Source organism: Chlamydotis macqueenii, chromosome 7, assembly GCF_036417535.1.
Source record: "Chlamydotis macqueenii isolate bChlMac1 chromosome 7, bChlMac1.mat, whole genome shotgun sequence".
NCBI lineage: Eukaryota > Metazoa > Chordata > Aves > Otidiformes > Otididae > Chlamydotis > Chlamydotis macqueenii.
The window spans coordinates 1,386,545-1,400,280 of NC_141562.1; the positions used below are offsets into that span (position 1 = coordinate 1,386,545).

The 13,736-nt window shown below is 36.1% G+C and overlaps 1 protein-coding gene across 2 annotated transcripts in view; it reads left to right on the top strand.

Moving 5' to 3' along the window:
- The window catches only part of VCL (vinculin), a 60,063-nt gene that overhangs the window by 28,404 nt on the left and 17,923 nt on the right, over positions 1 to 13,736 (top strand). For both annotated transcript variants that reach the window (XM_086752796.1, XM_086752795.1), the window contains exons 3-8: positions 732 to 882; positions 2,916 to 3,024; positions 3,678 to 3,800; positions 4,072 to 4,232; positions 10,019 to 10,109; positions 11,610 to 11,757. In XM_086752796.1, the coding sequence (XP_086608922.1) occupies positions 732 to 882; positions 2,916 to 3,024; positions 3,678 to 3,800; positions 4,072 to 4,232; positions 10,019 to 10,109; positions 11,610 to 11,757 (783 nt within the window). The remainder of the gene's footprint in view (positions 1 to 731; positions 883 to 2,915; positions 3,025 to 3,677; positions 3,801 to 4,071; positions 4,233 to 10,018; positions 10,110 to 11,609; positions 11,758 to 13,736) is intronic.

Sequence of the window (13,736 nt, forward strand, 5' to 3'; positions counted from 1 at the left end):
TTAAATGGCTTGTTGGAACCTAATTTCAGAGATCATTTGCTTATTTGTAGTACCTTCTGTGTTACTGTAATTACATACTGTAATATCTTGCAAAACCTTCTTCCTGTTTTTAAGCATGGAATTGCAAGCTGTATTTGAAATTCATAGCTCATCACTGAATCTTGTGGCTATTTAAAATGCTATTTCTGTCATGATTGTTAACAGACTCCAAAGAGCTGGACTACATCTTCAATGGGCAGGGCACAGTGTCTTGGTTTTCTTAAAACAATGTTCGTCTGTCTTAATGTGTAGCTAGAATTTAACATTTTTTGATACCAATTGCTTCTTGAATGACAAGGCAAATACAAGGCTGGTAAAAGTTAATAATTACTTTGTGAAGTCCTAAAAGAATAATTGGTTTGTCCCCTGTCCTTGTCATTAAGAATGAAAGATGTTTTGCTATGTTCAGACCTCTCCTTAATGACACTGTATCGGCTGCTGTACATGGGATACTTCAAACATTCCCTATGTGGAAGATTGCATGACTTCTGAAAAACTCTCTCGTACAGTTTCTGGTTACTTTCTTGTTAAAGTAAATACAATAAGTATTCTTGCTTTTTAAACTATAAAGGTTTAGAATGATCAGTTTGCTTGCAGTGCTTTAAGTAGTGAAGTTAAAAACAAATCCAGTATTTTCTCAAGTCTGTTGCCACACAGAAAATCTGCAAGTTTTATCTGCTGACTTTCCCTAGAGTGGAGAATGCCTGCACCAAACTTGTTCGGGCAGCCCAGATGCTGCAAGCAGATCCTTATTCAGTACCAGCTCGTGACTATCTAATTGATGGATCAAGAGGCATCCTTTCTGGAACATCAGACTTACTTCTAACATTTGATGAAGCGGAGGTAGGAATCCCAACATGACCGACATAGGTATCGGCACAATAGTATTATTAATTCAAATGTCGGCCTAACTGAATTAGCTAATCTAAACTATTGAGTAAATGAATGTGGGTTTGATTGTTTTAGCTTGATTGGAAGCAAATTTTGTGTTCCTTTCTGTCAGAAGGAGCTTAGGCTTGTTGCTCTGTTTTGTTAAGAGCATCTTTGTATGACATAATGTTTAGGCGTTGCCTGTGATTGTTCCTCACAAAGGCCGGAACCCATCAACGCTGTCTTACGTCTTCCTGGCACTGTTCTGTATTCCCTTCACCATATACATTACTGATCCTTATATTCTCTGTATCCCTTCACTGAAAAGCACTAGGCCACTTCCTAACGTGTCTGTCTGACTCATTAGCTGTGGCAATTTAATTGGCCTTGGGGCATGGGAGGTAATACAAATTTGGACTGTCTAGCTGGTCAGCCAGAAGATGTGTTCTGATAGATGTAACAGTTGCTACATTTTGGCTGCTAAAGTGGCTTAGTGGTGCTGTTTGTCCATCCCCAGATAGACAATAAAAGCCAGAGTTGCAAGGAAACTTAAAAGGGAGGTTTTGAGTGTCTTACATTTGAAAATGTTTCTTTGTTACAAGTCTTTCTTAATCTTACGATCCACTTCCTGGGAATGTGTAGTCTTGCTTGTTTCTAAATAACAAATCTCATGCTACTATGAGGAAATGAAGCTCACACTGTTAGAAATGCTGATGTTAATTTTACCTGTGCAACAATCAGTTAGTGTATGAAATTGTCGTCTTTTTGCTGTTCCAAGTAGTCTAACATGGCATCCTTGTCTCTCATTTAATCAACTCATGGTATTGTTATGCTGCTCTGAGACAGGAGAATGCTATGGGATTTCTCTGTGGCACTTGTGATTGTGCATTATTTTAAGTGGTTTTTAATAGATTCTATGAAGTGTTACAGGACAAAATTGAGCAACCTGATCTGCTTGAAGATGTCCCTGCTCCTTGCAGGGGGGTTGGACTAGATGACCTTTAAAGGTCAGTTCCAACCCAAATTATTCTATGATTCGGTAAAATTGTAGGGAAGTTAATAGCTTTTAATCTCCCTGCTTCTAGTGTTTAGGAAATTAATTGACTTCTGTGGAGTTAATGCTTCATTGCACTGGTCTCTGACAACTGCATGTTAACCAAAATAAAAATATTAGTCTAGAATAATTGACTTTTCACAAATATAGAACTTGGCATGTCTCTGTCCTGCTATGTTTCAAGATAAACTAACATTGGGACAAAACTGAAATGAATTTTAGAGGAAACTATGATCTGCTCTAAGGACTGAACACTGCATGTGGTTGATACAAATTAAATATTGATTAACTCATTCTTCAATGAGAATTGTATGTGGTGGTGTCAGAAATAATGTGGTTCAGGAGGTTAGAAGATTAACCAACAGAGAACTCTGTTTTGATATCAAGTATGAACTGAAAAAGTTAAGCTGAGACAGATGTCTGGAGTTAAAGTACAGTCTTCACAGATTTTTCTGGAAAGATTAAGATGTTGGATCTACCTTTCCCGCTGGAATGCTGGATAATGCTTTATCCATATGTAAGGCTGTATTGTGAATAATATTTCTTCTGAAAGCTTGGAGTCAACTTTCTATGTGGTTTTGTTTTGTGATGTCAGTTAAATACTTTTTTATTGATGAAATTGCAGTGAAAAACTGCAAGCATGCCACCATACTTAAATGCGCTTTATTATAACCTGTCTTCTTAATGCTGTCCTTAATTTCTCATACAAAGTGAAAACACTGGCAGTAGGATGTTACAGTTCTGTGTAGAGGAATGCTGATTAAATGTTGTCTTTGTCTATATGCCACTCTTGAGTAATGGCATTGTGGGTAACTTAATCAGTATTGCAGACCTTTGTGAATGCCCATATGTCATGTTAGCAAATGCTATACCTATTCTGTTCTAATAATAGGCTTCTAATTCAGGTGTAACTTAGCTTCCTCTAATAAATGATGGAATGTTCCTTTTTTAGGTCCGTAAAATCATCCGTGTCTGCAAAGGAATATTGGAATATCTGACTGTGGCGGAAGTAGTAGAGACTATGGAGGATTTGGTGACATACACAAAGAATCTAGGGCCAGGTTTGATTTGCTACAGCCTGTCGTAAACATACTAAGTATAGTCTTTTCCACTACCTTTTTTCCTCCCAGCACCTTCCTCACCCAAGTTTTGCATGTTTGGACAATGATAAAGCAGTTGCTTTGAAAGCGTTTATTGGAAAGAGTTTTAAACTAGAGAGGGAATGATGGCTATTTTCTGACTTACATTATCTCTTAAGAGTGCTGAAGAGTAAAGATGTTGGTAAATTACATGTACTATACAGATGATATGTACTGTACTTTTCCTACACTATAAGAAGGAAATAAGCTTCTTGTTATATTAAGATGCCGAAGATGTTAACCAGCAGAAGAGTTATTTGGTCAAAGAGTATTCAGCTTTCTTCCAGTTTTGTCCCGTGTAGGAGAAAAAGAGAGTGGGATTACAACAGTATCAATTTAAATCAGCTTAAATTTTGATGAAGCTATAGTCGCTAGATTTTGAATTGGTGGATTCTCTGAGGCATTCGGAATGTGTTTTAAGTAACAGCTGCTAATATAAAAACTAAGTTTTAAACTTCAATATAGTTGTCATAACTCATTATCTTTGTTCTTGTTTAGAAAGCTCAACTGTTGCAAATTAGGCTTAATATTACATCTCCTTATTTATGACTATGTTCAATTACTTTAATCTTTAGGAATGACAAAGATGGCCAAAATGATTGATGAGAGACAACAGGAATTAACTCATCAGGAACATAGAGTTATGCTGGTAAACTCCATGAATACTGTGAAGGAGCTATTGCCGGTGCTTATTTCAGGTATTTTTGGCTTTAATTTTTAATATAACTTTGAATTGCTCTCTATTTTGAGCTGGAGTTCCAATGTCTCGTGTTTATTAAAAATAACAGCCTTGACATTGCTCCTATACTGATTCCAAATAACTGTGCTTCTTCTATTAATACTACAGTCTCTGAGATAAAATGGTCCATGCAAAATAAAATGTACTACCTCTGCATTAATGTAATAGGTTACCTTGAGCATTGATTCTATCTTGCATGTACCTTTTTCTAATCTATGGTATTTCCACAGCTATGAAGATTTTCGTAACCACGAAAAATTCTAAAAGCCAGGGAATAGAAGAGGCATTGAAGAATCGCAATTTCACAGTGGAAAAAATGAGTGCTGAGATAAATGAAATAATCCGTGTATTACAACTCACTTCCTGGGATGAAGATGCCTGGGCGAGCAAGGTATGTTTTGCACCTACATTTTTGTATATAGAAGTCTAGTTTTTATCTACGTTTTGTATACTTTAAACTTGTTTTGGACACTGTTGAAATATGTATTTGTCCATCAGTTTTGTAGCACTTTGCGCTCACATTGTATAATCTCTTCAAGGTCAAAGAACATCTTCAGAGATGGTTAATGTATCTTTCAAAGCTAGCTTTCTCTCAATAAGCTAAGTTAAAGGGTTGTGGCATTTGAAGGTAGCTCAGTATTTGACAGAGGAAAGTTACGTGAAAAGCTATAATTTTATACATTAAACTGGTCTTGTAGCTAGGCATTCATAAGTGAGATTACCTGAGATTTTTCTGCTAGATACTACTAGAAAAGACAGATTGCTGTCATATTCCTCATATAAAAGGCCTGAAGTTAGAAGTTTTAGTCAATTTTTGGGGATCCCTCACAACACTTCCTCCTTTTCCTCTGCCTCATTTTTAGTCTGAACATGGGAGTAAATTTCAAGTGTTTGCCTTGTGTCAAAGAAATAAGTGTTAGATTGAACAGCCTTTCTGGATAAGTATGATATTTGTGAAGCTGGCATACAGTCAGTATTCGTTCCTTACAACTCAGAGTTAAGCTGTGTAAGTGACTGCAACCGCTTACCTGGAGTTAAGTGATGCTCTTAAGTGGTACCCAGTGACGATACGGAAATGTGTAGCAGACCATAAAGCAGGTCTGACAGACAGAATTGTAAAAGGGTAATTTTGGGCTTACAAATAAATGTAACTGCATAACTGAAATTTCTGCCATTTTTTTTTAAGTACTTAGAAGTAAATTGCTGAAGGGATTTTGTTAAGGGTTAATGCTAGCAGTAACAAGTAACTAAATATATTTCAAGAAAATACTGAGACCTGAAGCCAGACTTATTAACAAGTGAAGTCTTGCAGAAAATCTAACATTGATGTAGTCTAGGCATTAAAATCACTTTGTCCTATATTGTTTGGCACTTGACCTTTAGTTTGCCTTTTGAGTTATTTTTGTCACTATCACTTCCTTATTATGACTAGTTTATGCATCTTTGTTTTTGTTTTCCTTTTTCTTACCCTTTTCTCACCTTTAGAAGGTAAGCTTTCTTCCACACCATACACCTCTACCTTGTACTAAAACCAAAAAAAGCATGTACGTGGGATTTTGTGCTGTGTGCAGACTGTGTGCTGTGCAACTTCTTATTTGTGCGCCAGCTGTGACACCGTACTTACGTATACACACATGGAAGTTTTAAAAGAATCCTAATATATCTGTCTAGCTCTATGTAGAACTGGCTGTCACTAAGAGAATGGTAACTGCAAGCTGAATGCATTGACTGTCTTTCTGAATCTGGTTAGAGTTAGCCCAAGACTTGAGCGCACATTCTTGCTGAATGCTTTTGTGTTAATTTATGTTACTAGTCTCTAGCTACAAATAAAGGGTCCAGTCATGCAGGAACAAGCTTTCTACATGCCCAGAAAGATTTATTAAATCAGGAATTTTGTCCATTCCATATTATTTCACCAGCAGCCTTCCTTCAGTTCAAATGGTTCATGTTCTTCAGGTCTAGGCCTAAAACGTCAATATTCTATGTGAATTTTTTCAGTTCTGTTTTATTTTTTTATGTAAGCATTCCTGTATTTTACAAAATACAAAGGCAGTGTTATTCTACATGACAAATTTGGAAATAACTGTTGCAAAAAGTTGGCAATTTAGCCTTAGGAAATTCTTAATTCTCTTTCTAGGGAGGCAGATTAATAAAGGATTTCATTAAAAAATAGTTGGAGTATTAGCAGTATTTCCAAATGGAAAAATCTTGGTCGTTATGTGTAATGCATAAATATGTTCTGTAGACTAGTATAATCTATAAAGTATCATTCTGCTCTGAGTTGAGAACTTTTTAATTGTATTTTGTTTTTTGAACTAAGGTACGCTGACAATTTGGAATTGTAGCACTGGGCATTAACCAGTTATGACAAGGAATTTGAGGTAAAAAAATGCAGTGGGATGAAGAAGCAGGAACTAGTTTGCTAATGGCCACGAATTACAGCCCTTTTCCTGTCTTTGCATATATATCTAACGGCTGACTTACTCATCACTTTTCTGAGAGGGAGAGGAAGGAACTCTTTATTTCTACTTGTGATTACTGTTGTATGCATTACATGCCTGATGGTCAAGGGATAGATTTTTCCCGTGCTCTTCTCGAGCAAAGAAAGATGTGTTTCGGGATACACAGGCTTGAATTTTTACCTGTGTGGTACATGCTACTGTTGATGTTGAAGTTTATTTTATGTTTATTATTCTATCTTTAATTGTTCATACATTGAAGTATCATAAAAATCTGTGTAGAGATAGTGGAGGATGAACGAATGTATGGAGCTAGAGCTGTAGGCTTTTTTTGTGAATGATTTTGTTGGTCTTTCTAGACTTTGAAGTGCACATTACTGAATTGCAATAATCTCTGCTTGCACCAACACCTATTTCTAAAAATAGTATACTGATTTAGAATGGAAGTACTGAGCAAATACTGATCTCAGACAAAATCCTGAACAAAATCTATGTTTATTTCTTCCATTCATAGCTTTGTACTTTTTTTGCCTCGAACTTTACATTTTACAGAGGAGTTTAACTTTCTCTTTGTTCTTAGTGTTTATTTTTAAATAAACTTGAAGTAATACTCAATTCAAACATCTTCAATTTCCACAGAAATGGAGGGAGTTAAAAGTTGTAGGAAGCTGAGAAGTATCTAATATCTTGCAGGATTGAACCCTGGGTGGTGACTAAGCTATCTATTCTGCCAGAGAGCTGGCTTTGCATATTTCCTTCAACATTCCCTTCTTTGGTTATGAAATGCAAATACCACTAGACTAGACCACTTCATTGAGTCAGAGGTTGTGCTTTATATTCAACAAGGGGTTGTGTAGGATTTATTTTGCTCCTTTTCAAAGCAGTGCCAATACCACCTGCTCTATGAGTAATCTTAAAATTCTTGGTAGTGGCAGAAGTAATGCATAAAGGTATCTTGAAAAAGGTGCTCATTTGCTTTGTGAACTGACTTGCAAAAAGCTGACTTGCTCTTTTGCCCTCAGACAATGTTGCCCTAGTTTAACTTTATTAACTTACAGTTGTTCATCTCTTCTGAAAAGGTGATAGTGCTGCTTTTGTTCATGAAATGCCTTTTAGCAACAAAGGAACTGTGGGGAGAGGAGGAAAAGAATCCTTTTTTTTTTTTTTTTTCTGATAAAACTACTGTACATTAAGCTATTTTGCAGGCTAGCTGTAGGATTTTTCTTTTCTTGCTTGCAACTGATATTCTGCTGGCAAATCCCAGAGTAAAATTTTAAACGTATTTAGCTCTTTAGAAAGGAAGAAAGCACTTAAACAGCTCTGGAAATCAGGAATATCAAGATACTTTCAAGCAGTAGAACTTTCAGCAAGTTGCTTTGTTTTGTTTAAATTGAATATTTCTACTTCTATCTTTTTGCTTAACAGCCTGAAGTATAAGTCCAGACATTTCAGGATTACTACATCTTTGTCTCTTGCTAAGTATCTGACAACAGACACAGCTGTGACAGAAACAAAACCTGGTTAAGGATGTGTTCTAATTTCCTATTTAAAAATTACTCGTCCCATTGCAATGAAAACTCCTTATGGGGCTAAAGCTAAGAGGGTTTCCTTGCTGTGGCTGTTTGAGCTGTGAAGATGGGAAATCTGCTCTTGAAGAGCAGTTGTCCTGGAACACTTTGACTGCTACACTAGAATTTCACCAGATTTTTATTTATTTATTTATTTATTTTTAATAGGATGAGGGGACAGTATTTTGCAAACATGAATGCAGAGCCACACAGGATAGCAAGATTTACACTGCAGAGCAGTAGCTTTTTAGCCTTCATATGCTAGGAAGATTGATCCTGTTATTGCTTGGGTAGTGCTAGCAATTACAAAATCATGAGTGTAAAAGCTAAAATACCCTTGATTTACTCCCCTGATTGAAGACTTTGGGTTCAGAGGCTATATAATTTTGCTGAAACTGCAACTCTGCAGGTAGCTGAGACAACACAAAAGCCTGTGTTAGTAAAAAGGGAGAGGCGAAGATGGTTTTCCCAACACTCTTTTCCTCAGCCTTCCCACACCTATCATCTCATCAACACACTAAGCAACATCTGTTGCCTTTTTAAAAATTCAGTTAATTCTTTGTTTCAAATTATTTATGGGTAGACAGGCCTGCAGTAGACCATTCATTCCAAACTAAAGTAGCTTCAGCCCATGTACAAAACAAACGGAAAACTAAGACCTACCTTCACAGCTAGTAAGGCTTTTATATACATTGGAATAATTAAGTGATTATTTACTTGTCTCTTGTCATATATTAAATGCGCAATTATCAAGCTATAGAGAAGATGACTTTTAGAAGATTATGCCTAACCCCCACCCTTAGCTTCATATCCTACCCTTTTGAAGTTCTTTCAAACAGTCCTGACCTAAGCTCTGAGACTGTTTCTAGATTTGAGAAACGGCTTTCCAAGTGGAAATTATTTTGCTTTTGGTGCTCTGTCTCAGGCTGTGATTCAATTGCCCTTAAAAATATCCATCAGAGTGTTGCATGACCTCTTAGAAAGTCGGTTGCTGAATTTTATTGTAGCACCTTAGGAATAGCGGACAGACCAACATGCCTGAATAAAACAGGCTTAAATGCCAAAATGTTTACAGTGATATGTCTTTGAGACTAAGCATGCAGAATGAACAGCTCCACAAAAATGTGGCAGTTTTTCAGTGCTGTCAGAATATCACATGCTGTACCAGACACCGATCGTTGATGGTAGTAGGCTCCTTTTCATATGTTGGACATGCACAGTCCAATTCAGTTAATAGCGCGACAGCCAGACTTCTTTTCATCATCTGTATACTAACTATGGGATGTTAGATGCATTTCAAATTATTTCGATGGCATGTGTAGTAAAAAGCTATTTTGGCTTTTCCCCAAGTTTTTACTTAAGGTACTTGTTATTCTTTTCACTGTCATTCCATTTGCATAAGATAGAAAACTTCTGGCCTCTAGTGGAGAAATAACACATGAACAGTTCTGCAGAGAAATGAGAACTGGATGGTTTTATCTCCTTTAGTCAAAGAGATGTTGGATAATAGCAGCGTAATAGTCAAAGAAGCAGCTTTGCTGATGCTTCTGGCAGAGAATTTATGAGTTGAAAACAACCACGTGTGAATACATGTGTTTAAGACTCTGAAGACATTAAACTTAACATTTGAGAATTCCAGGAATTAGCTGGCAGTCTTATTTTTCTGCAAACAGCAGCTGTTTGACTTTACGCAGCAGAGCAGGTGAAAAATGCTGACATACAGCTTCTTACACTGAAGTAAGTAATAAAATTCCCTGGCCAACTTCGGTTTTTGAAAGGTTAACTCTAATCTCATTGTTACAACTTTTCTACATATCCTGATGTACATTAAGGAAAGAAATGGAACTAACTCCAAGATGTGTGCTTATTAGAGGTCTTTAGAAATTAAAACACTGGTAAATAAAGGAATAGAAAAATCACTAAAGTTGCATGCATATTTTCTGCGTTTTGAGTGAAATGAAAATGTCTGTCTTAATTGGAAAGAAGTGATTATGACCTGCTATGGTTTGAAAATGGGTTTTGATCTGCTTATATGGATGTGTTTCTGTAAGTAGACTGTGCTTTATAAAACTTCTGTCTGCTTTGGCTGTTTGGCTATTTGTGCTTTGATTTTTTTTGAGAATCATTTTGGTGGTTTCTCTTTTGTAAAGGATACTGAAGCCATGAAAAGAGCTTTAGCCTTAATAGATTCAAAGATGAACCAGGCAAAAGGTTGGCTGAGAGATCCAAATGCACCTCCAGGTAATAAAAAAAAAAAAAATAAAAAAAAAAAAACCAACAAAAAAACCCCAACAAACCAACACAAACAAAAAAAACCAACCAAACAAAAAGCAAAAGCAAAAAAATAAACCAACCCCAAAAAAACCAAACCAGCATAAAGTATCTTGATTTTTAGATGTCTGATTCTGTTCTGTAAGACAAAATTGCCTTTAAGCATTAATAACCCATACATAGTGAATCACTCTGAAGAAAGCTATATTTATTCCTTTCTTTAGATACTAGAAATTGAACAATTGTGTCTAATGACACTGGGAAAGCTTTGCTTCTTTTAAGTTGTCCCAATAATATACTCTGCATAACATGTATGGGTTTTTTTTTTTTTTGCATTCCACTAGTAAAACTAAAACCCCCTAAATTGCATTGAGTGGTACTTAACTGCAGTAGTTGCTAATACTTAAAATCCTTCCTTCTGTATTTTCAAATTTGTATAACTTCAGATTTTTCTAACAGTAATTTTTAACCATTTTTCTTAAGTCTTGATAGAAAATTTTTAACATGAAAAGCTGCCATGATTACTGTAACTACAGTCTCCATTACTTATATAAAAGTTTTGCCTTTGCATATGTCTTTAAAGCAAATAAAACCAATAGAAGCCTGTTCCGTTTGGATTTTGGAAGCCTTATCTGAAAGACTTCCTCTGAAATCGAAGCCAAAATAATGCAGTTGTAGAAGTTGGGAGTGAATTGTTGTTATCTGTGGAGCTGCTGCTTATTCAACTTCTGACCTCATTCCCCTTGCCACACTGATGCCGGAAACCTTAAAGTTCTTTTCAAAGTCTTCTGACATTGACACTGACAATTAATGAAATAAACGATTAAAAATTCATTAGCTAAGGAGACATGCAAAGGTAATTGTAGAACTTAGTGCAAATCAGATTTTACTGGATGTGTTACTTTAAACTAACCTCATAATATGCTTGTCATTTGAGTGTTCCTTATGGTAGGACTTCTTTGACCCAACTTCATTATTACAATTTCATGGAAGAACCAGTACATTATGGGTGCTGGCACCTCCACTATCCATAGTACGGGAGGATGGGATCAGAGCGGGTTGCAAGTAAAAGGAATGTTGTTCTTGCATCTTCTTTAGCCAAGATCAAGTGAGATTTGCAACTGGCTGAAGTTAAGGCTATGTGAATCTTGCCATGTTGCTCCTTCCCTTCTCAGCCTGAATTAGAGATTCTATAAATGAAATATTTCTAGAAATTAAGCTGTGGTAACATAATGATTGAGTGACTTGAAATACATGGCAGGTGATGCACATTAAGGCTATGGTATATTGTTTCAGAAATACTGTCCCATTATAATGATCACATTTGGTGTATATCTGATCGTTTTTGCTAAATATATTTTCAGGCTGAACTGAATGCAGTTAATGTGGTGGGACGTGATGAGACTAGCAGTTTACTCATACATGTCAAGGAACGTCTTGTTTGTTTTACTAACTGACACTGCATCTTAGGGGATGCTGGTGAGCAAGCAATAAGGCAGATCCTTGATGAAGCTGGAAAAGCAGGAGAACTGTGTGCAGGCAAAGAACGCAGAGAGATTCTGGGAACATGCAAAACGCTGGGCCAGATGACTGATCAGCTGGCTGACCTCCGAGCTAGGTAAATATTTTACTTTTAATGGACAATTTTCCAGTACTTATTAAAACAGTTTTTCTGACCTTGCAGTTGTGTCACTTCCTAACCTGTAGGAGAGCTGGCCTGTAGCTGTATTTTGCCTTTTTTACTTTGATCTCTTCTGATAAGAATAATATGTTTTAATATGTGAAATCATATAACATGATAAGCAAAATTGCTCAGGTAGATAATTTGGAGTTTGTTTAATGTCAAACACACATTCTCTTCCTCCAAATTAGATAGAAATGAAATTTTAAACTCTACTGTTAAGTCTACTCTCCGAAGAGGATATACTCCAATGACTGTAAGATACATGAATATTCTAGTTTTTAGGTGTTAATTGGGATGTTAGACCACAATAAATAGTTGTTGAAGTTGTTTATCAGTCACTGATAGTTTCTGCTGAACTTCATGTGCATTTGTTGCACAGAGTTTTATATAAGCAGAGCCCTTTATCAGTTTTCTGCCTCCTCAGAGGTATTCTTACATAATGGTGTTTTGAATTTAAGGAGTTGTGGTCTTAGGTAGCAGATGAGTCTCTTAAAATTTGCCATATGTTTTTTGTTATGTTATAACATACATTTATGTGTGTATATATATATATGTGTGTGTATGTATGTATATATATGTGTATGTATGTATGTTAGGTACTATGGCCTTTTGTTTTGCCAGAGAGTAGGAAGTATGATATTCCTTTGTGAAGGCATGAAGACGATGAGCTAAGAAATAACTATTCCATGTAGTTTGTACACTGTAACCCAGTTTCCTTTGCGTATAAGGAATTTTTCAGCTGCTTATCAATGCAGTTGTTAAGCTATAGTGCTCTAACATTGGTGTATTTATTTTGTTGTAATACTCCTCCACACCCTCCAAAAATACCCCACCCAGAAACCCCAGAAAGCTATTAATCGCAGTCTGTTGGGGATACAGATACTGGTTTTGTGGTATAGTATTTTTCTTCTAAATGTTAATGTGTGTTTCAAATTGCCAGAAAAAGCAATGCAAGTTAGGAGTTTCTTATTAAAAAAAAAAAAAAAAAAACCAAAACAAAACTAAAAAAAACCCCACAAAACTAAAAAAAGTGCTTTTAGGTAAAATAAGTGCCTCTTCTGACTTGAGGTCCTAGTGAAGTGCAGGAAGTGAGCAAATGCAAATTATTTGGAGAACTGTGATTTGAGTTACCTTAAGAACAAATTCCCTGCCATCACTTTAAATCCAAGGACTGCCAGGCTCTGAAGTGTTACCGTAATATGTACGCAAGCTTGGAATAGTTCTGTAACTTATTTCCATGAAGACTTGCTAATTTGCTATACAAAGGCTAAAAGGCAAAAATTCAGAATTACTGGTTATATTATCATTTAAAAAGTGATGTATGCTAGCTGTAATAGTGGTAGTGGATGAGAAGCTGGTTTTGGTTTATCTTCACTTGGGTTTCCAGTTGATTGGCCTGAGAGGGTGTAAGAGATTTTTGCACAGAGCGTTAGAAATTAGGCTAAACTCATATTCTTCCTGTAGCAGTGGCTGCTGTCAGCTTTGTATCGTTTGAAATTTTTTGAGATGGAAGAAGAGACAGGACTAAGATTTACTAACAAATCAGTTAATTTATGTGCTGTCTTAATATGTAAATAACTTCAACTCAGCCTGTGAGAAATAAGGTGTAAAGAAACGTATCTTGGGACTCTGGCCTGGCCGTGTGAATACACCTTAGCAACTCAGTTAGCATGCTTGTCATCCTTCCACTTACTGTGGTCTTTTTAAAGTTAGTAGTTTGATAAAGTTAACATGCTCGAAAAGCTTTCCGATGGTCAGGTTATTTTGGAATGGAGTGTGAGATTTCTTATGCCAAACTAATGTTATCAGGCATGTATTCTTGAAGTAATCTTTCTGTACAACTTTTAAACTCTTAAGCATTTGAGCAAATAGTGATAGTGCTGCAAATTGTTTTCTACAGTCCTGGAAATTTG